Raw genomic sequence first — 22722 nt, 5'->3', positions numbered from 1 at the left:
ACTGCAGTAACTTGTTTTTTCTTTTTTGTACAATTCAAATTGCTGTATTCTTTGGAAGTCACTAAGCTTAGGGGGTGTTGGTATATCATTGTTCTTTATTGTTATGTGTTGAAACTTTATGTAGATTAGATTAACCCCTTCCAGCCCCATACTGAGACCTCCATTCAAGCTCTGCCAAAATGCCTAACCCTCATACAGTAACAGTAGCTTGACAGGAGATTTAAATAGCCAGGAGCCTCTCCTGGCCTTTGAAATTGTTTCCTAAAGTGACTGACTGGGTTAAAAACTGGTGAAGTGGGAGGAGACAGAGGGTAGTGGTAAATGGAGTTTGCTATGAGGAAAGGAATGTTATCAGTGGTGTACCACAGGGTTCGGGCCTCGAGTCGGGCCGTCTCTTTTTAATATTTTTGTGAGCGATATTATGGAAGGGCTGTCTGGTAAGGTTTGTCCTTTTGCGAATAATACCAGACGCTGTAGTAGGGTGGACACCCTGGAGGGTGTGGATGGCATGAGGAGGGATCTAGCGAAGCTTGAAGAATGGTCCAAAAATTGGCAACTAAGATTTAATGCTAAGAAATGCTTCTGTGTACAAAAGAAGAGCGGGACTTGGGGGTGATTGCGTCCGAAGACCTCAAGGTGGCCATGCAGGTAGACAAGGCGACACTCAAAGCCAGAAGGATGCTCGGGTGCATAAGGAGAGGGATGACCAGCAAGAAAAAAGAGGTGATAGTACCCTTGTATAAGCCTCTGATGCCCCATTTAGAATACTCTGTGCAAAGGAAGAGCGGGACTTGGGGGTGTTTGCGTCCGTAGACCTCAAGGTGGCCATGCAGGTAGACAAGACGACAGTCAAAGCCAGAAGGATGCTCGGGTGCATAAGGAGAGGGATGATCAGCAGGAAAAAAGAGGTGATAGTACCCTTGGATAAGCCTCTGATGAGGCCCTATTTAGAATACTCTGTGCGATTCTGGAGACCACACTTACGAAAAGGATGGAGTCGGTCCAGAGGGCGGCTACAAAACCTGTAAGCTGTCTTGGTCATAAAACATATAGGAACAGGCTCATGAACCTCTCAACATGTATACGCTGGAAGAGAGGTGGGAGAGAGGGGATATGATAGAGACGTTTAAATACATCAGTGACATTAATGTTAGGAGGTGAGCCTTTTTCAAATGAAGGAAACCTCTGGAATGAGTGGGCATAGGATGAAGTTAAGAGGAAACAGGCTTAGGAGGAATCTAAGAAATACTCTTTCATGGAAAGGGTGGTGGATGCATGGAATGGCCTCCCGGTGGAGGTCGTGGAAACAAGGACTATGTCAGAATTTAGGAAGACATGGGACAGATGTGGGATCTCTTAGGAAAAGGAGAAGTTAGTGGTTACTGAGGATGGGCAGACTGGTTGGGCCATTTGGCCCTTATCTGCTGTCATGTTTCTATGTTTCTATCAGGCTCTTGATTACCAGTGTTTCTTAGCAACTCACACGAGGCAGAAGATTTTGTGTAAGTATTCAGGATATATTTGATTGTAAACTGATTGATTTATGCATTCATTTTGAGGATTCTATGCTTTGCACTGTTATACTTGTTTGCAAATCACTTTCAGGTAATTGGGTGGAGGAGTGGCCTAGTGGTTAGGGTGGTGGACTTTGGTCCTGGGGAACTGAGGAACTGAGTTTGATTCCCACTTCAGGCACAGGCAGCTCCTTGTGACTCCGGACAAGTCACTTAACCCTCCTTTGCCCCATGTAAGCTACATTGAGCCTGCCTTGAGTGGGAAAGCACAGGGTACAAATGTAACAAAAAAAAAAGTGATTCATAAATCCAATAAATTAAGTGCATGACATTTTCCAGTATTGAGACCTACACACTGCTTTGCCAGTGCACCTCTCGCCTGCTCTGTAATGCAGCCTCACCCATGGCTCTGTCAGTTCACTTCTCACCCGTCCTATGGTGCCCCCTGCTATTCCGGTCCAGGATACTGGGCTAGATGGACCATTGGTCTGACCCAGTATGGCTATTCTTACGTTTCGTTATGTTCTTATCACACTTCACTCTCTTTGTTTTGCGTTGGATTAGTCCAGCCGAGTTCATTATAAAAACAACTGTGAATTTCCATAAGACTGCACATTTCACAAAATGTCTAGTCCCCCTGCTCACGTCTCTGCTGGTGGGGGTTGGAAAATGTGCCTCTCATGTTCTCTCTCAGTCTCATTACCTTTCTGGCCTGTTTGTTGCTTCTCTACAGGCCGAAGCTTCCGTTCTTGTCTGATTTCCTCCAGGATCTTTTCATGCAGGCTGCTTTGCTTGGCAGCCATAGGTCTCAGGCTCCTTTCTGACACCTTCCACCATGCAGAGGGAGGAAGAGAAAGGATTAAAACCAGGAGACGTACTTGTGCGTCAGTCTGTGTACAAAAGACCGTCAGCCCACTAGCGACAGAGAAAATACAGTACCTAGGTCTAATATATAAACCACTTTGGTTGGGTATCACAGAAAGGCAGAATATCAGACAAAGAAAGAAAAGAAAAGGTGTCAGTTTGTGCACATATGGGTGTGCAAGAGAGAAAGAAAGTGGACAATTTTCTCTGTCGTTTACCTGGCTAAAGAGACCTGCCTGAAAACTGGCCTCTGCAGTGGCTGTGTGAACTATTACAAACCTTGAGATGAAGCTTTTGATGTGGCCACATGAGTCTTCCCCACACCCACATTACCTGCCCTGCTGCTCCTGAGGGCTAGATGCACTAAGCTTTCCAAGCCAGAAACCTGGGTTTTAAACTGGTTTTAGCCAGTTTAGCGCACAAGTAGTAAACCAGGGACATGCACAAAAGGGCATTTTCCTGTCACAGTAGCAGCTAATGAAAACGGAATGCAAATGATCCAAAGGCTATTATAATGAGCTGCACTACCATTGCAAGGATATTATAATGAGATGCACTACAGTTTTATGATCCCCTTACCATGGAAAACCTAACGGGAGGTCTACACCTCTCGTTGGGGCAAATCAGAAGACAAAATGTCGTCAGGGACGTCCTTTTTGGATGTCCTTCACCTGAATCCTCCCCCCCCCCCCCCCCCCCCCACTCCAAAGACGTTCTTTTTAGACGTCCTTCACTTAATTAAAAAAACCCCTCTAAAAAGACGTTCTTTTTACAGGCTACAAGCTAATCTACAGTTCAGAGGCAAGAGAATAAAAACTAACCTGACGATACGGAGGACCCTGACAAGCTGGTGTTACTGGACGCTGCCATGTCTGTCTCTTTCTTATGTGAACCCTTCCAGCCCAGAAAAGCTGCTTTTTATTTTCTTTCAGCCTGGCACAAAGGCAAGCGATGCTTAAGCAGTTTGCAGCTTGCGCCCCCCCCCCCCTCCCAGGATCGGGATGTGCGAGGATGCAAATCAAAACCTTTTGGACGTCCCTCCCTCCAGGTCTCTCTCAGCCAATCACAGCGCGTTTGACAGCTAAACGCGCCGTGATTGGCTGAGAGAGACCTGGAGGGAGGGGCGTCCAAAAAGTTTTGATTTGCATCCTTGCACGTGGGGGGCGCAAGCTGAAAACAACCTTAAGCTCTGTGTCTCTCTCCTGCTTCTCGCTGCTCGGCCAAAGGGATTCCCGGGAAGTTAGTGAAGGACGTCCATAAAGGGTGTCCTTGACATGCGCAGAGCAGCCAGCATAACTCTTGGCTGCTCTGCGCATGCTCGACCGGCCGACTGGCCGACTGTTTTCCGAGGTTATTAGAGAATGCAAGTGAGCTACAACAAACAGCTCATTTGCATTCCGTTTCCTTGATGCATGGCCGTTCCCTTCCGATTCATTATGGAATCGGTAAGGGAAGGGCTCTTCCGAGGATCTTAGTGCATCTGGCCCTGAGATAGAAGCTGGTCACGTACAACCAGGCATGCATTCTTTTCCCCTTTTTCTTTCCTTGGTGAGGGGAAGTTTGCTGCGTTCATGAGTTCAGCGTAATAATTGCCAAAAATTAGCTCCTATGGACTTGGACAACAGAATATCTGGCTAAATGTTATCTGCTTAATATTGGGAGGGGCTGGCGGTTTTGCAGGGTGAGGCTAAAAGGTAAGAGGATACCTGCAGTATTCAGCGCTATCAGCCTACCTTTATTGCATTAAGTAGCCCCTTATAAATAGCAGTTCTAATTTAAATGAATAACTGTATTTTCAGCCATATGACTGAAATGAATAACTCCTGCAAATCTGGCTAGTTTCACTGTAATCAGATGTATCACTGCTGAATATCATCCCCTATATGCATAGGGGTTTTATTTAATTGTGTACCTGCTGATCTGCTAAGCAAATACCCATGGACTTTACACCAGGGTTATGACCCTAGAAAGTCACATCAGACTGCACTGCTTCAGCTACAAACATGCATTAATGCTTTAAGACACATCACTGCACATGAATGCAAGTTAATCTCATTTAACACAAGCCCCAGCTCTGTCAGCAGGGCTATTGACCAACATGCTTAAATGCATTATCACAGGTTATAAAATGAGATTTTTAGATTACAAGCCCTCCGGGGACAGGAAAATGCCTACTGCACCTGAATGTAACACAGCTTGAGCTAAATCCAAAGAAACAAATTAATGCCAAAAATCATAATCAGAGAAATCAAAACAGTGTACCGGTTTTAATGGAGGTCGTGACCTTATGAAATCCAAAATGACCTGATGAGCGTCTTTCTTCACCTTGGGGGGGATGTCGCCGTCCACCTGAGGAGGAGGAAAGGAAGAGAATTTCATGCAGAGTCATGATGATGTCACCAGTGGTAATGATGTCACTGTCAACGCGGGAGCCCAGCAAAGTGGCACCACCGACAATGATTGACTTAAAAATTTCTATTCCGCATCATCTAAAATGTCATCAGATGAGGCAACAAGTGGCAGTGGAACACCTTTTGGGCTGGAGGAGTCAAACAAACCAGTCTCTCACCCTCCTGATCCTGGGTTGTGGAAAAACACAGGTGGGGCTGCGGCCCACCCCATTCCACAACCAATGGATGCAACACAAACCCTACAAAGACGCTTAAGGAGCTCATAACGTACACACTGGAGGAAAGAAGGGAAACGCGGCATATTCCAGCAAGATTCAAACACTGGACCAGCTGTAATCAACTATAGGAAGGCGTCATTTTCCATGGAAAGATCATTTGAAACACAAGAGGTCATAAAGCTGGAGGGACGAGGAATCAGGAGAAAGATGAGGAAATGCTTCTTCACAGAAAGGGCAAGAGATAGTTGGCCTGCATAGACGCCAGTACATCCATCGAGCCTATCACACACAGATACACGCCTGACACACGTAGAAGGGACAATTCTGTACCTGTGGCCTCCACTTAGTTGGCCCAAGGCTGCACAGTAGAAATCTTATTCTGCAACGGCACCTGTGTAACCTGGTATCGGTGAGCAGTTACCAGCCATAGATAAATCAGTCCCTGGAGCGTAAATGCAACAGTACGCGGGGAGCTCACAGAATTCTGTAAGTGACTTGTGTCACGGAGCCTGCCCATGCTCTGCTGGTGTATATACACTCCCTTTGCAAATACACACTATGTAAGTCACACTTTCTAACAGAACAGCACTCAGGCATCTTTTGGGCACGTTGAGAATGGCCGGGGACCACCCAGCAAGTCAATAAAATGAAAACTAGGACCAGAGAAAGCAAGCAAACTGTGGCCTGCACCATGTGGTAGGGAGGATGGGTTGGAACCAACAGGCCAGAATTTGCCAAAAAACAACTGGGTCGGCACCAGCAGGTTGGTGGTGGTAGTGGTGGTGGGAACCATCCAGCAAGACCACAGGGACCTAGAAGGCCAGATAATCATGCAGCAGCTTCACTAGTTTTGGTTTAGTTTACATTGAGGGGCATAATCGAACGGAGGCACCCATCTCTAAGGGCGGCCATCTCCGGGGATGGCCCCGGGAAGGGGTGGAGCCAACCGTATTATCAAACAAGATGGGCGGCCATCTTTCATTTCGATAATACGGTCGGGGCCGGCCAAATCGCAACATTTAGGTCAACCTTAGAGATGGTCGACCTAAATGTTGAGATCGCCGGACTTAGAGATGGCCGGCCTCGGCGCCGATAATGGAAACCGAGGCCGGCCATCTCAAAACCGGCCATATCCAAGCCATTTGGTTGTGGGAGGAGCCAGCATTTGTAGTGCACTGGTCCCCCTCACATGCCAGGACACCAACCGGGCACCCTAGGGGGCACTGCAGTGGACTTCATTAATTGCTCTCAGGTACATAGCTCCCTTCCCTTGGGTACCGAGCCCCCCCAAATCCCCCCCCAAACCACTCCCCACAGCTGTACACCACTACCAAAGCCATTATGGGTGAAGGGGGGCACGTACATGTGGGTACAGTGGGTTTCGGGTGGGTTTTGAAGGGCTCACATTTACCACCACAAGCGTAACAGGTAGGGGGGGATGGGCCTGGTTCCGCCTACCTGAAGTTCACTGCACCCACTAAAACTTCTCCAGGGACCTGCATATTGCTGTCATGGAGCTGGGTATGATATTTGAGGCTGGCATAGAGGCTGGAAAAAAATATTTTAATTTTTTTTTTAGGGTGGTAGGGGGTTGGTGACCACTGGGGGAGTACGGGGAGGTGATCCCCGATTCCCTCCAGTGGTCATGTGGTCAGTTTGGACACCTTTTTGAGGCTTGGTCCTGAAAATAAATAGACCAAGTAAAGTCGGCCAAATGCTCATCAGGGCCGCCCTTCTTTTTTCCATTATCGGCTGAGGGCGCCCATGTGTTTACCACACCCCAGTCCTACCTTTGCTACGCTCCCGACATGCCCCCTTAAACTTTGGCTGCTCCTGCGACGGACTGCAGTTGAGGGCGGCCAAAATCGGCTTTCGATTATGCCGATTTGGCCGCACCTGAGAGAAGGGCGCCCATTTCCCGATTTGTGTCGGAAGATGGGCACCCTTCTATTTCGAAAATAAGCAGGATTATTACAAAATGTAGTAGAAAATCTGACAGAGTCAGGTGGCTCCTTATAGACTAATTATTAAGGCCTGAGTGTTTGAGGACCAGAGTCCACTTTCTCAGAGGGCACCTTATAGAGTAACTCCCCAATAATCAAAACTATTTAACTGGCCAGGAATGGCTCCAGGCCGGTTAAATAGTGTTTAAGCACTAACTGCGGATATTCAAAATATCAACCCCTTATAGACTAGCTGATTTATTGAGGTAGTGTTAGGATATGGCTGATAGGGATTAAGTTTGGGTCTTTTGTGCTTTATTTACCCAGGATGGTAGAGAACCAAGGAGGAAGACAAAACTGACTTGGCAAAGGAGTGATAGCTATGTTTCCGTGACTGAAAAATGAGACAGAAATAACTGGGCAGACTGGATGGACTGATTGGTCTTTTTCTGCTGTCCTCTACTATGGTTTGTTTGATGGGTTAACAAAAAACCATAGAAACATAAAAAGTGATGAAATGACATAGGAAACGTCAACAATATCTACGAACCTTTTCCGTAGATGGGAAGGCGGTAGAACTAGAGGACATGAAATGAGATTGAAGGGGGGCAGACTCATGAAAAATGTCAGGAAGTATTTTTTCCACAGAGAGAGTAGTGGATGCTTGGAATGCCCTCCCGCGGGAGGTGGTGGAAATGAAAACGGTAACGGAATTCAAGCACGCGTGGGATAAACATAAAGGAATCCTGTTCCGAAGGAATGGATCCTCAGGAGCTTAGTCAAGATCGGGTGGCAGAGCTGGTGGTTGGGAGGTGGGGATAGTGCTGGGCAGACTTATACGGTCTGTGCCAGAGACGGTGGTGGGAGGCGGGTCTGGTGGTTGGGAGGCGGGGATAGTGCTGGGCAGACTTATACGGTCTGTGCCAGAGCCGGTGGTGGGAGGCGGGGCTGGTGGTTGGGAGGCGGGGATAGTGCTGGGCAGACTTATACGGTCTGTGCCCTGAAAAAGACAGGTACAAATCAAGGTAAGGTATACACAAAAAATGGCACATGTGAGTTTATCTTGTTGGGCAGACTGGATGGACCGTGCAGGTCTTTTTCTGCCATCATCTACTATATTACTATATTGTTGGAAAAAGAAAACAAGCAGAAAAAAATGTGTTTTTTCTTATGCCATCAACAGTGCGAACTCTTGACAGAGCTCACACCTTCTTTCAGGATCACATGCTTGTGCGCACACTATCAGGAATGAGTGTGCAGTCGTCCTGAATAGTATCCCCTCTTGTGAAAGCGTGTGTACTCTCTCCGCGTGTGCAATATACACTCTTTGAATGAAAACATGAATGTTTCTGAAAATGACACAGGAAACATGAAACAGACATTTTCCAGCTCACACCCCTAATGTTTAAATGTGATAATGAGAGTGGGCCACTGGTGATGATGTCATCTGTGGAATCTTGTGCTATGACATCATCAGCTGAAGACCCAAACTGACTGCATTAATCTTAGTTCTAAACGTGGAAAGCCGTTTCCAGTCCAGCACAAAATTACTATTCACCATAACTTTTCGTAGATTGTAGTTTCGTGCCCGGATGTCTTGCATCAGCATCTCAAAGGGTGTCAGCTGATACTCTGTAGGCAAAGGGTTAAACTGCTTCTCTTGAACTTTCTTTAGTTTCACTCCTTGGCGAAGATCTCTCATCAGCTGCACCCACAGCCGAGCCTAAAACACCAGAAAACAGTAGCTCAGTAACCTGGAAACACAAAATGCAAGTAGAGATGGGCTTATCCACCACTGTTCTCCCAACCTGGTTTACCTGTCCAGCCTCACACAGACAAGTACACCTTCTCTTTCAGACCATGCATATTCCCGCCCTCTTGCAAGCTGCTACCTGTGCTCACCCTCTCAAGACTGGCATACACATTTTTCTTCTTAATGGCCCTCTCACAGGCTGGAACATTTCCTCCTGTCTCTGGACTGGTATAACCATCTACCCTTTTGTGGGCTGGGTCCTGTGCTTATACTCTTTGGGGCTGGTATACCCATCCATCTACCCTTTTCGGGGCTGGGTCCTGTGCTTATACTCTCTTGTGCTGGTATACCCATCCATCTACCCTTTTCGGGGCTGGGTCCTGCACTCTCTTGGGCTGGTATACCCATCCATCTACCCTTTTGTGGGCTGGGTCCTGCACTCTCTTGGGCTGGTATACCCATCCATCTACCCTTTTCGGGGCTGGGTCCTGTGCTTATACTTTCTGGGGCTGGTATACCCATCCATCTACCCTTTTGTGGGCTGGGTCCTGTGCTTATACTCTTTGGGGCTGGTATACCCATCCATCTACCCTTTTCGGGGCTGGGTCCTGTGCTTATACTCTTTGGGGCTGGTATACCCATCCATCTACCCTTTTAGGGGCTGGGTCCTGTGCTTATACTTTCTGGGGCTGGTATACCCATCCATCTACCCTTTTGTGGGCTGGGTCCTGTGCTTATACTCTTTGGGGCTGGTATACCCATCCATCTACCCTTTTCGGGGCTGGGTCCTGTGCTTATACTCTTTGGGGCTGGTATACCCATCCATCTACCCTTTTAGGGGCTGGGTCCTGTGCTTATACTTTCTGGGGCTGGTATACCCATCCATCTACCCTTTTGTGGGCTGGGTCCTGTGCTTATACTCTTTGGGGCTGGTATACTCATCCATCTACCCTTTTCGGGGCTGGGTCCTGTGCTTATACTCTTTGGGGCTGGTATACCCATCCATCTACCCTTTTCGGGGCTGGGTCCTGTGCTTATACTCTTTGGGGCTGGTATACCCATCCATCTACCCTTTTCGGGGCTGGGTCCTGTGCTTATACTTTCTGGGGCTGGTATACCCATCCATCTACCCTTTTGTGGGCTGGGTCCTGTGCTTATACTCTTTGGGGCTGGTATACCCATCCATCTACCCTTTTCGGGGCTGGGTCCTGTGCTTATACTCTTTGGGGCTGGTATACCCATCCATCTACCCTTTTCGGGGCTGGGTCCTGCACTCTCTTGGACTGGTATACCCCATCCATCCTTTTGTGGGCTGGCACACTAGCCTGCCTCTTCAGGTTGGCATAATTTGCTGTCAGTACAAAAGGAGAGATGTTTCCATAGGAAAACCATCTTCAGGTTTTTCAGAGTCAGAAGGGATGGACTAGAGGCTTCAGTACAGACAGACCGAGGACTTCCTGCTTCCGTTTCTGCTGTGTATTATGAATAAAGTGTTGCACAGAAATTCACAGGAGAAGCAGCTTCATCTCACCCAGTCCGTGTTTCGCAAGTTGCCCAGATCTGCTATTGACTTATCACTTGATGTTTCTTCATCCACCCTCAGCTTCATCAGCATCTGTAACAGTAGAACAAACCTTTTGGATCGAAATGACCTTCACACTCAGCTCCTGAAACCTGTTCTGATACGTCCCTGCAATTCCAGTACTGAGACCCCCCCCCCCCCAATACACAGAGCTCTGCAAATGCACCTGTCTCTCCCTGTATCACTCCTTCCTCCCCCCTCCCGCTGTTTCAGCACTGAGATGCATCTGTGTCCTGCCCTACTCCCTCGCTATAATTCCAGTACTGAGACCCCCCCTACATACACAGAGCTCTTCAAATGCACTCTGTCCCAGCATCACTCCTTCCCCCCCCCCCCCCCCCATGCCATTCCAGCACTAAGATCTAACACACAGCTTTGCCACTGTCCCTCATTCTGCTCTATATCACCCATACACAGCACTGCTGCTGCACCTCATTCCTGCTGTGCACCACCCTGCTACTCTAGCACAGAGACTGCCTGGTATTTTCATCTTTTCTTTGTTTTTTACTGCTCTGGATTATCCTGGACAGTGGCTTGTAGTCAATTTGGCAAAGTTCATGTCACAGTTCTCTGTTCTGAGACTTCTCCTGTGTCCACTTTCAGATAGACTGGGCCCGTCCCCAGCTCACTCACCTGTTTTGCTTCTTGGACTTTTATCAGGAAGGCTTTCAGCTCCATCGTCTCCACAAACAGTGCCCTGCAGACAGCCTGGTAGTGCACCTGGGCCTCTCTGGGGTCTGTCAAGCGTGCGGCACAGACCTTTAGCACGTGTTCAAAGGTGCGCACGACTCTGGGGGTCCCTTCCACCTCCTCTTCTTCCTCCTGCCCCTCATAGCCCTCATCTACAGCACCCGAGTTGCCGCCTTCCGAGTTGCTGTTGACCATGAGGTCAATGAGCTGCTCCAGCTGGGGGCTCAGCTCCCGCTCCTCACTGTCATCCAGGCCCCAGTCCAGTGCCCGATAGATGGCAAATCCCAGACTTTGAACCATCTGCAGAGTGAGGCAGAGACAGACAAGGAAGGGGAAGAGGGGACAGAAACAGGAATAACAGGAAGCGAGGAAAAGGCAATGGAAGGAAGGAGGTGAGACAGGTAGGAAAGAGAGAGTGAAGAAAGAAAAGACAATGGAGAAGAGGGAAGGCAAGAACGGGGAAGGAAATAAGATAGAAGAGAGTGAGAATAAGGCAGGAGAGAGGAAAGACAAAGACGGAGGAACAGAGAGAAGGACATGGAAAGATGAAAAGGAAGGAAAAAGATTGAACGATAGGGAAAGTGGAAGAGGGAAGAGGAGAAAGAGAAATTAAAAATGATGCTAAGATCAGGGCCGCCGAGAGCCAGAGCCAGGCCCGGGACAAGGCCGCCCCCGGGACCCCCCCCCCCCACCACCCGAGGTCGTCGTCGTCATCGCCGCCAGGCCCCCCCACCACCCGCTACCGGGCCGGGCCCTGCACTAACCTTAAACGCCTCCTTTCAGCACGTTTGCAACAAGCAGCATCAGGGCAGACCTCTCCTTCCTTCCATGCCCCACCCTCGCGGACGTTACGTCAGGCGAGGGCGGGACACGGAAGGAAGGAGTGGCCTGACCTGCTGCTGCTTGCTACGAACGTGGTGAAAGGAGACATTGAAGGTTAGTGCTGGGAGCGACGGAGGGAGGGCGGGTCGGACTGCGATGTCGCCGGGCCCCCTCCGGAGGCCCGGGCCCGGGGACTTTTGTTCCCCCTGTCCCCCCCTCTCAGCGGCCCTGGCTAAGATACTTTATACATTGTAACCAAAGGATAGCAGTTTATAATGATGCTTCCGTTACAAGATGCCACTTTTTCTCTGGGATTCTGCATGAAAATAGCATTTATTTGGTACAGAAATAGTGGAAGTTGCAGGATTCTTTATAATACAGCTGGTGTTCCACAGTACAGGAAGACAAAACCAGGTTTATTCCTGCAGAGAAATCAGGCACTCAGAAAGCAAGAACGTAAGAAAACTCATGCTGACCAAGGTCCATCGAGCCCAGCATCCTGTCTCCACCAGTGAGTATTATTATTATTATTTGTTACATTTGTATCTCACATTTTCCCACCTTTTGCAGGCTCAATGTGGCTTACATATAACCGTCAACGGCATTACCGATTACGGTCTGAACAAATACATGGTATGAATAAATACAAAGTGATATTGTAGTAGAATGAGGTACATGTAAGGTAGGTACATTTGGGGGAACTTAGAGAGGAAAAGGGGGAAGAGTCAGGTAATGTTCAATCCAGGTCCCAAGAATCAGACAGATCCCAAAAAAAGGTAGATCTGTTTCTCATAACTCATTTCCAGGGATGAGCAACAGCCCTCCCAAGTCTACTTGGCTAATACATTTTTATGGAGTTTTCTTCCAGGAAACAAATTCTACAGCTTAATTACGCACTGCACTGGTCAATAGTTTCACGGAGGGTCCCCTTGTTTTTGTGTTTAACAGCTTAAGAACTATCCCATATTTAACCGTTCACCCCACTCATATTAATTTTATAAACGTCAAACATATCCTGTCCCAGTTGTCTCCTCTCCAAACTATTTAGTCTCTCTTTACAAGGGAGGTTATCATTTCTTTTGCCCTACTGCAATGGTTCCCATGAGAGAAATTTGCATGCAAATCAATCTCATGAATATTCATTGCAGATATCTGAAGACCTGACTGGCTGGGGTTCCCCCAGGACAGGCTTGGGAATCACTGTTTTACTGTACATCTTCTTTGAGAGAAGGTGATCAAAGCTACACATAGTAATCAAGGTGCAGAAGACACACTAGGGACCGATACAGAGACATAATGATGTTCTGGTTCTGATCAACATCCCTTTTCAGATAATCCCTCACAGTCCATTTGCTTTTTTAGCAGCTGCAGGACACTGGGAAAAAAATGTCAATGTGTTACCCACAATGACTTCAAGATGTTTTTCTTGGGTGGTCTCCTAACTCAGAGCTGGGATTATTCTCCCTATGTGCATCACTTTGCACTTGTCCATATTAAATGTCATCTTCAAGTGTGATGACCAGTCTGCTCCTTTCACATTATATCATTTGCAAATTTGATCACTTCACTCATTGCTCCATCTCCAGATCATTTGAGAATTTTGTCACACAGCAGAGGTCCCAGTACAGACCCCTGGGGCACTCCACTAGTGACTATTTACATAAGTATTGCCACACTGGGACAGACCAAAGGTCCATCAAGCCCAGCATCCTGTTTCCAACAGTGGCCAGTCCAGGTCACAAGTACCTGGCAAGATCCTGAAAAAGTTCAATACAAGAGACGGCTGAGGGGAGACATGATAGAGGTATATAAAATAATGAGTGGAGTAGGAACAGGTGGATGTGAAGCGTCTGTTCACGCTTTCCAACAATACTAGGACTAGGGAGCATGCGATGAAACTACAGTGTAGTAAATTTAAAACAAATCGGAGAAAATTTTTCTTCACCCAACGCATAATTAAACTCTGGAATTCATTGCCGGAGAATGTGGTGAAGGCGGTTAGCTTAGCAGAGTTTAAAAAGGGGTTAGACGGTTTCCTAAAGGACAAGTCCATAAACCACTACTAAATGGACTTGGGAAAAATCCACAATTCCTGGAATAATATGTATTGAATGTTTGTACGTTTGGGAAGCTTGCCAGGTGCCCTTGGCCTGGATTGGCCGCTGTCGTGGACAGGATGCTGGGCTCGATGGACCCTTGGTCTTTTCCCAGTGTGGCATTACTTGTGTACTTATGCTGGTTATCCCAGAAATAGCAGTGGATTTTCCCCAAGTCAATTTGATAATGGTCTATGGAATTTTCCTTTAGGAAGCCATCCAGACCTTTTTTAAACCCCTCTAAGCTAAGCGTCTTTACCACATTCTCTGGCAACGAAATCCAGAGTTTAATTACACGAATTCCAGAGTTTTAAGTACACGTTTCCCTGTGGATAATTGACTATTCAGTCCTACTCTCTGTTTCTGACTTTTAGCCAGTTTGCATCCTATCCCATGACCCTTGAATTTCCTAAGGAGTCTCTCATGAAGGACTTTGTCAAACACCAAAAATCCAAACACACTATATTTACCGGCTCATCATTATTCACTTATTTGTTTATAAAACTAATTGGTTTAAGGCAAGACTGTCTTTGCTGAATCTATACTGACTCATTCCCATTAAACCCTGTTTATCTATATGATTGATAATTTTTCTTTTATTATATCTTTAACCATTTTGCCCAGCACCAGTGTCAGGCTCACAGGTCTTTAGTTTCCCGGATCACCCTGGGAGACTTTTTTAAAAAATCGGCATTACAAGGCTGCCCCCAGTCGTTCAGTATCATGGCTGATCCTGCTGTGACACGGTAGATAAGACGCCAAGCTGGTGAGGTCTGCTGTATCTGCCTGACTTCTCTGCTGACCAAACCTCCCTGTCTGCACTCGATACTAGCTGTGAGACAGGAGAGGAATTTATCCCTGCCGCAGGTCAGGGGTCAATAGTCAGAAGAGGTTTGCACTACTTTCAGAATTAACCACACAAGCCTTTCTTTTTAAAAACTGGATGACAGGCCATCGGTTAAACTTTATGCAGAAAAATGGTCCAGTTCCAGATCCAGGAGGATAAATTGTAAGGAGAAAGGGGTGTAGTGGAGGCAAGAGATAAAGTGAATTGGATTGTGCTGATATTCCAGTGGTCTCCGGTTAACGTTATGTGGTTGCGCAGGGCCACAGGAACAGCTGTCCTGCAGTTAACCAGATTACTTACCCGCTTAACTACAGAACTGCATATTAAGTGCACAAGTCAGCTGAATATTCACTTAAAATGAATGTGATCATGCTCACTTTAGCATCACTACTACTACTAATTTCTATAGCGCTACTAGATGTACACAGCACTGTACACATTATATGCAGGTACTTTCTCTGTCCCTAGAGGGCTCACAATCTAAGTTTTTTGTAACCGGGGCAGTGGAGGGTTAAGTGACTTGCCCAAGGTCACAAGGAGCTGCAGTGGGAATCGAACCCGGGTTGCCAGGATCAAAGCCCACTGCACTAACCATTAGGCCACTCCTCCCTGCATCACTGAATATCAGCGTCTCTGTTCCTTTAATAATGCTTTTCCCCCAAAATCAAATTCAGATACAAGGAGGAAAGCTTGGAGAAATGATATGAAATACTTGTAAGCTGAGAGAGTGGCTTGCGAGAGATACAGAGGACAGCGGTAAGGGGAGGTAGTGGAGAAAAGAAACAGAACAGGAGGGCTTAAATATTGGACTTTTTTTTTAAAACTACAGCCTCAACCATTTGAATTATAGAAGAGTCCAAAGAGGAGAAGATAAAAACTAATTACACAGAGCAGCAATATGGTTACATCAAAAAAGAAGATGAGATTTATTTATTTACTTGGATTTAGCTCACACTTGTTTCAACCTATGGACCAGGTGAGGCTCTGGTTCAGTCTGCTGGTGAGAGGTGTGGTAGCCGTGTTAGTCCACTCTTAAAGGTTATCAATAGAAACCAAACAAAATAAAACATGGAAAAGAAAATACGATGATACCTTTTTTATTGGACATAACTTAATACATTTCTTGATTAGCTTTCGAAGGTTGCCCTTCTTCCTCAGATCGGAAATAAGCAAATGTGGTAGCAGATAGTATATATGAGAGAAACATCAAAGCATTACTTTGACAGTCTGACAGAGTGGGAGGGTGGGGGTATGCATGGGGACATCAAAGCATTTCATTGATATTCTAACAGAATATCAATATTCAATATACATTCTAACAGAACCAACAACCATTCTGTTAGAATATCAATGAAATGCTTTGATGTCCCCATGCATACCCCCACCCTCCCACTCTGTCAGACTGTCAAAGTAATGCTTTGATGTTTCTCTCATATATACTATCTGCTACCACATTTGCTTATTTCCGATCTGAGGAAGAACGGCAACCTTCAAAAGTTAATCAAGAAATGTATTAAGTTATGTCCAATAAAAAAGGTATCATCTTATTTTCTTTTCCATGTTTTATTTTGTTTGTCTGCTGGTGATAAACAGTGCCAAAATCCTCACCTGACATCTTTTCCCTCCTCTTCTCCTGGCCTGCAGTCCAATATCCCCTACCCCTGCCTTCAAACTCCTAGAGGGCACTGGCAGGTACAGAGTTGCACCTGGATCAGAGCCTTTCCTCTGCTGCATCCCGCCCCCCTTCTGATGCAACTTCCTGTTTCTAGAGGGGCAGCACATAGAGGCTGAGCTGGGTGCAAGCCAAGGATGTTTAATGAGAGGTTTTAATTCCCCCCAATGCAGCTGCCGCCATCTTGGAACACCAAAAGCAATGAAATTGATAGGTCGACAAGCTCCACCTACTGGCTTCAGCCCACATTATGGGCCAGATGGGCTTATGCCATCTCCTGTTATCAAATCTCCTTGGTGCAGGCAGTATGTGTAAATCTCTGCCACTGTCAGTGCCCTCTAGGAGTTTGAAGTTAGACGGGGAGGGATTGAGAAAGAGGGGGATATCAGACTGTGGGCAACAGGAAAGGAAGGGAGAGGGGGAGATGCCAAACTGGGATTTTGGTACCCTTTATCAATGGCTGGGGGGAGAGGGAAAGAATTCAGACAGAGACAGTGATACCAGATCATTGGGGGGTAGGGAAGGAAGTAGAGGGAGAGATACCAGATCACAGGTGAGGGGAGAGGAAGTGGAAGGAAAGATACCAGATAAATGGACAGGGGAGTGGGGGAGTAGAGAGATACTGGATCATAGGTAGGGGTGGGGTTGATGCAAGAGTTGGCTCAGGGTGACACTTTCTAGCTCAAGGAGAGCTACATTCTAGATATTTTTCTGTCCCTGGAGGGTTTACAATGTAAGTTCTAACTGAGACAATGGAGGGGTAGGTAACTTGCCCAAGAAGAAGCAGCAGTGGGCTTTCAGTTGGGCTTCCCTGGTTGTCAACCCAGTGCTCCAACCACTAAACTACTCCTCCACCAACATAAAACTGCTGTGAGGCTTTGATACATTTTAGGGCATAACGGAAGAGGAGGAGGAAGAGGAGGTCAGTTTCACCTTAAGATCAGCAAGCTGGCTTGAATCAATTCACTGCTGGTGGACAAAGTTTACTGCAGAGAGGGTGGAGAGGTCCTTAGCACCATGATAGTGGAGGACCGGAGGGAGTGGCAACCACTGTGAAAGGGTGAGGAAGGGTGGTGGCCACAGTGAGAAAGGTGACAGGTGGCAAATGCCCTTGGAGTGGAGGAGTAACGTAATGGTTAATGCAGTGGGCTTTGATCCTGGCAACCTGGGTTCAATTCCCACTGCAGCTCCTTGTGAGCTTGAGCAAGTCACTAACCCTCCGTTGCCCCAGGTACAAAAACTTAGATTGTGAGCCCTCTAGGGACAGAGAAAATACCTGCATATAATGTGTACAGCACTGCGTACGTCTAGTAGCGCTATAGAAATGATTAGTAGTAATAGTAGTTGGCAGGAGTAATCTAGGCAGGGACCTCCAGGCAGACTTTATCTGCTGACATCTACTGTGTTCCTATAATTTCCATTTATCTAGCATAAGCAAACATCTTCTGTAAAGAGTTTCAAGGGCATACCTGTGGTTCCGTGAATGCCATCAGTGGATCCCGCTGCTTGGGGTCTGCTAAGAAAAAGAAACAGAGCAATTATTCCCAGTCTGATTCTTCAACCCATAGGGTCCTTTGTATGCTGTACTGAATATAACGAGTGCTGATAAAACCCTTCATAAAAACTCGGGACATGCCAGATGATGGCTGAGGCATGTTGAGGTCCCAAGTCTGTCACTTGCCTTCCTCTCACCACTGCCACTGACCCTAGGTGACCGCTCCATTTCCCTTTACAATTAACAAAAAAGGCCAATATACTACAATACAAGGGGGCAATGCATGAATAAACACCCAAAAGCCAGCCGGTCAATATTCAGCTGGTGGCAGTCAAGAGTCTCTTCAGAGGCTGACCACTGCTGGATGAATTAGACTCGGATATTAAGTGCTAGCCTTTACCAAGGCACTGGGTCTGGGACAGCCAGCAGCAGTTCCCCTTTTTGCTGTCCTCAGCAGTGAAAGTGAAGGACCAAAGGGAAGGACAATCACTGTGAAAGGGTGATGAAGGGTGGTGGCCACAGCGAGAATGTTGACATAAATGCGAGATTGGCAGTAAATAAGACAACACTACTAAGAGACTGGATAGACTGGATAGAAACAGAACAACTCGGACTTCTGCTCCTAACTGAAACATGGCTGCATCTTGAAGACGACCCTACACTACTAGACCTATGCCCACCAGGATACAAAATAATACATAGCAACAGAACCAAAAGAAGAGGAGGAGGCATTGCAATAATATACAAATCCTCCTTCACAGCAGAACCTGTTGCTAAACACACATCTTCAACAATCGAAATCCTGGCATGCAAAATCACCGACAAAGCACCAACTGACCAACTATGCATCACATTATTCTATCGCCCTCCAGGAAGCTGGACAAACGTCCAAGATGATTTCATGGACTTCATATCAAACATCTGCACCAATCACCCAAATGTCCTACTAATAGGTGACATAAACCTGCACCTAGAAAAACAAAATGACACAACCACCAGAACTTCATAATGAACGTCATAAATCAATGGAACTTCACAACAGCACAAGGAGTTTCATCGCACACAAAAGGACACCAATTAGACATACTAGCCCACAGATTCTCAACGAGTAACAACCACATATTCACAAACGACACCTGGAAAGAGGCACCATGGTCAGACCACAGCAAGCTCACTTTCACACTACAATGGAAAGGAAATGGCAAGAAAAGAGAGCCAAGAACCCATTTATAACCAGAAGAAAAGTAGGCAACCACACATTCTGGACAACAACAATATATGAACTCAATGACATACCACCTGAGGGTAAACACTTCATGAGAAACTGGGACGAAACAAGTGAAAACACACTAAACAAAATACCATTCAAAACAAAAACAAAAATCACAAAACCACCACTGGTTTAATGACAAACAACTACACACGAAGAAACTCTGTAGGAAACTCAAAAGAGCATGGGTCAAAAACAAAACAGATGCGAACAAAACCATATGGCGAAAAGCTATAAGAACATACACAAGCAGCATAAAGAAAGCGAAAGCAGAACACTACAAGTACATATACGAACCTCAACCAGACCAACATGAAAAAAAGGTTCAAACTTATGAACAAACTACTGAAAACCCAGAACAAATTGGCAACAACTGAACAGTGCCGTAGCGAGGGCGGCTGACACCCGGGGCAGGTCGCCACTCCGCACCCCCCCCCCCCTGGATGCAGCACGACGCACCCCCCTCGGCGCGCACCCCCCCAAATGCATTCTTACTGCCATACGAAAGCGGGGGGCGGGTGGGAACGCCAATCCGCCCCGAGTGCACGTCGCTGGGAGCTGCGTCGGCTCTGCTGGTTCCTTGCTTTCTCTGCCCCGGAACAGGAACCATCGGAGCAGGGAACCATCGGAGCCGACACCCCCCCAGCGGCATGCACCCGGGGCAGACCACCCCCCCCCTTCCTACGCCACTGCAACTGAAACACCATCAACTACAGATGAGCTTCCACAATACTTCAAAAATAAAATAGTAAAACAAGATCAAACCTTGCAAAAGCACAAATAAATGTTACAGACTACCTACAGGACTGTGAAACACATGACAACCACACGGCAGCAGACAGAATATGGACCATGTTCAAACCACCCCAACAAGACACAGTAAAGACACTATTGACAAAATACATGCATGCACACTGCCTACTTGACAAATGCCTCAACTACACGATGAAAAACCCACCAGACTGGTTCATTGAGTAACTCACCAAACACATCACATACATGTTTGAAAGAGGTCCAATAGACAATGCGACATAGTACTACTACTACTACTTAACATTTCTAGAGCGCTACTAGGATTACGCAGCGCTGTACAATTTAACAAAGAGAGACAGTCCCTGCTCAAAGAGCTTACAATCTAATAGACAAGTGAACGGTCGGTCCGATAGGGGCAGTCTGGATTCACTGAACGGTAAGGGTTAGGTGCCGAACGCAGCATTGAAGAGGTGGGCTTCAAGCAAAGACTTGAAGACGGGCAGGGAGGGGGCTTGGCGTAAGGGTTCAGGAAGGTTGTTCCAAGCATAGGGTGAGGCGAGGCAGAATGAGCGGAGCCTGGAGTTGGCGGTGGTGGAGAAGGGTACTGAGAGGAGGGATTTATCCTGTGAACGGAGGTTACGGGCGGGAACGTAAGGTATGAGGGAATGAGGGTAGAAAGATAGTGAGGGGCAGCAGACTGAGTGCATTTGTAGGTAAGAAGGAGAAGCTTGAATTGAATGCGGTATCTGATCGGAAGCCAGTGAAGTGACCTGAGGAGAGGGGTGATATGAGTATATCGGTTCTGGCGGAATATGAGACGTGCAGCAGAGTTCTGAACAGATTGAAGGGGGGATAGATGGCTAAGTGGGAGTAAGTACTCACACCTGTCCCCAAAAACACTACCAGCAAGAGCAGCGATATCACAAATTACAGACCAGTAGTCTCAATACCACTACTGACCAAAACGATGGAAGGTCTAATACAGCAACTAACGGAATACTTGACAAAATTCTCAATTCTTCATAAATACCAATCAGATTTCGGACCACAACACAGCACTGAAATGGTCACAACCACCCTGGTAACAAAATTCAGAAGCATAATATGCCAAGGACAAAACATATTACTACTACAATTCGACATGTCAAGTGCGTTCGACCTAGTAGACCAACCACACTAATCACACTGCTCAACAACATAGGAATCAGCAGTGCAGTGGCAACATGGTTCAATAATCTTTGCATTCAAGACCGCTTACTAATTTCGTAGCAGAGGGCGGCTACGAAATTAGTAAGCGGTCTTGAATGCAAAAATTATAGGGACAGGCTTATGAACCTCAACATGTATACGCTGGAAGAGAGGAGGGAGAGAGGAGACATGATAGAAATGTTTAAATATCTTAAGGGCATTTATGTACAGGAAGAGAGCCTTTTTCAAATGAAGGAGAGCTCTGGAATGAGGGGGCACATGACAAAGTTAAGAGGGAATAGGCTTAGGAGTAACCTAAGGAAGTACTGGACTTGGGAAACATAATTAGGCATATTTTCAAAGCACTTAGCCTTCCAAAGTTCCATAGGTTTCTATGGAACTTTGGAAGGCTAAGTGCTTTGAAAATATGCCTAATAGTAAACATAGTAGATGACGGCAGAAAAAGACCTGCACAGTCCATCCAGTCTGCCCAAGAAGATAAATTCATATGTGCTACTTTTTTATTTGTACTGTCCTCTTCAGGGCACAGACCATATAAGTCTGGCCAGCCCTATCCCCGCCTCCCAACCACCAACCCCGCCTCCCAACCACCAGCTCTGGCACAGACCCTATAAGTCTGCCTAGCATTATCCCCGCCTCCCAACTACCAGTCCCGCCTCCCACCACCAGCTCTGGCACAGACCGTATAAGTCTGCCCAGCACCATCCCTGCCTCCCACCACCGGCTGTGGCACAGACCGTATAAGTCTGCCCAGCACTAGCCCCGCCTCCCAACCACCAGCTCTGCCACCCATTCTAGGTTAAGCTCCTGAGGATCCCTTCCTTCTGCACAGGATTCCTTTATGTTTATCCCACGCATGTTTGAAACACTGCGCTATAGCACATAAGGGGAATTTCAGCAAATGGCCCCAAAGAGATGCACCAGGATGATTCCCAGTAAGATCACAATCTGTAAAGAGCACTCCTTTGAGGTACACTAGATTAGTGCATATTTCGGGCCTACCTTTGGGCCTGAGCCTTTATGCCAACTAATGGCAGTTAGGTGCACAAATAACATCGCACCTGAGTCCTGGGAACACCCCTCCTGTGGCCACACCCCCTTTCGAGTTGCAGGCGATGAAATTTAGGCGCATGTTAGAGAATAAGGGCATAGGGCAGATCTAGGAATGGAGGAGTGGCTTAGTGGCTTAGAGGTTAGAGCACCAGTCTTGCAATCCAGAGGTGGCTGGTTCAAATCCCACCACTGCTCCTTGTGATCTTTGGCAAGTCACTTAACCCTCCATTACCTCAGGTACAAACTTAGATTGTGAGCCCTCCTGGGACAGAGATATATCCAGAGTACCTGAATGTAACTCACCTTGAGCTACTACTGAAAAAGGTGTCAGCAAAAAACAAAAACACATACATAACTCCTAATCACTAGTAGCTAAGTACTTGTTATCACCTAATTATCTAGTTCAGGGTTGTCCAACCTCAGTCCTCAAGGGGGCTGCAATCCAGTTGGGTTTTCAGGATTTCCCCAGTGCATGAGATCTATTTGCATGCACTGCCTCCTTTGTATTCAAATAGATCTCTCATGCATAT

General features: G+C 46.8%; 1 protein-coding gene across 2 annotated transcripts in view; it reads right to left on the bottom strand.

Annotated features, from left to right (window-relative positions):
• LOC115469954 (protein spire homolog 2-like) overlaps positions 1 to 22722 on the bottom strand; it is an 84273-nt gene that overhangs the window by 36413 nt on the left and 25138 nt on the right. The window contains exons 2-7 of one of the 2 annotated variants that reach the window (XM_030202753.1): positions 17882 to 17928; positions 10919 to 11275; positions 10235 to 10318; positions 8509 to 8673; positions 4641 to 4727; positions 2218 to 2341 (exon numbers count right to left, since the gene is read on the bottom strand). In XM_030202753.1, the coding sequence (XP_030058613.1) occupies positions 2218 to 2341; positions 4641 to 4727; positions 8509 to 8673; positions 10235 to 10318; positions 10919 to 11275; positions 17882 to 17928 (864 nt within the window). The remainder of the gene's footprint in view (positions 1 to 2217; positions 2342 to 4640; positions 4728 to 8508; positions 8674 to 10234; positions 10319 to 10918; positions 11276 to 17881; positions 17929 to 22722) is intronic. The other variant, XM_030202754.1, reaches the window with a different exon arrangement.

This window comes from Microcaecilia unicolor, chromosome 5 (assembly GCF_901765095.1).
Source record: "Microcaecilia unicolor chromosome 5, aMicUni1.1, whole genome shotgun sequence".
Taxonomy (NCBI): Eukaryota; Metazoa; Chordata; class Amphibia; order Gymnophiona; family Siphonopidae; genus Microcaecilia; species Microcaecilia unicolor.
This window is presented reverse-complemented; position numbering and strand designations above follow the sequence as displayed.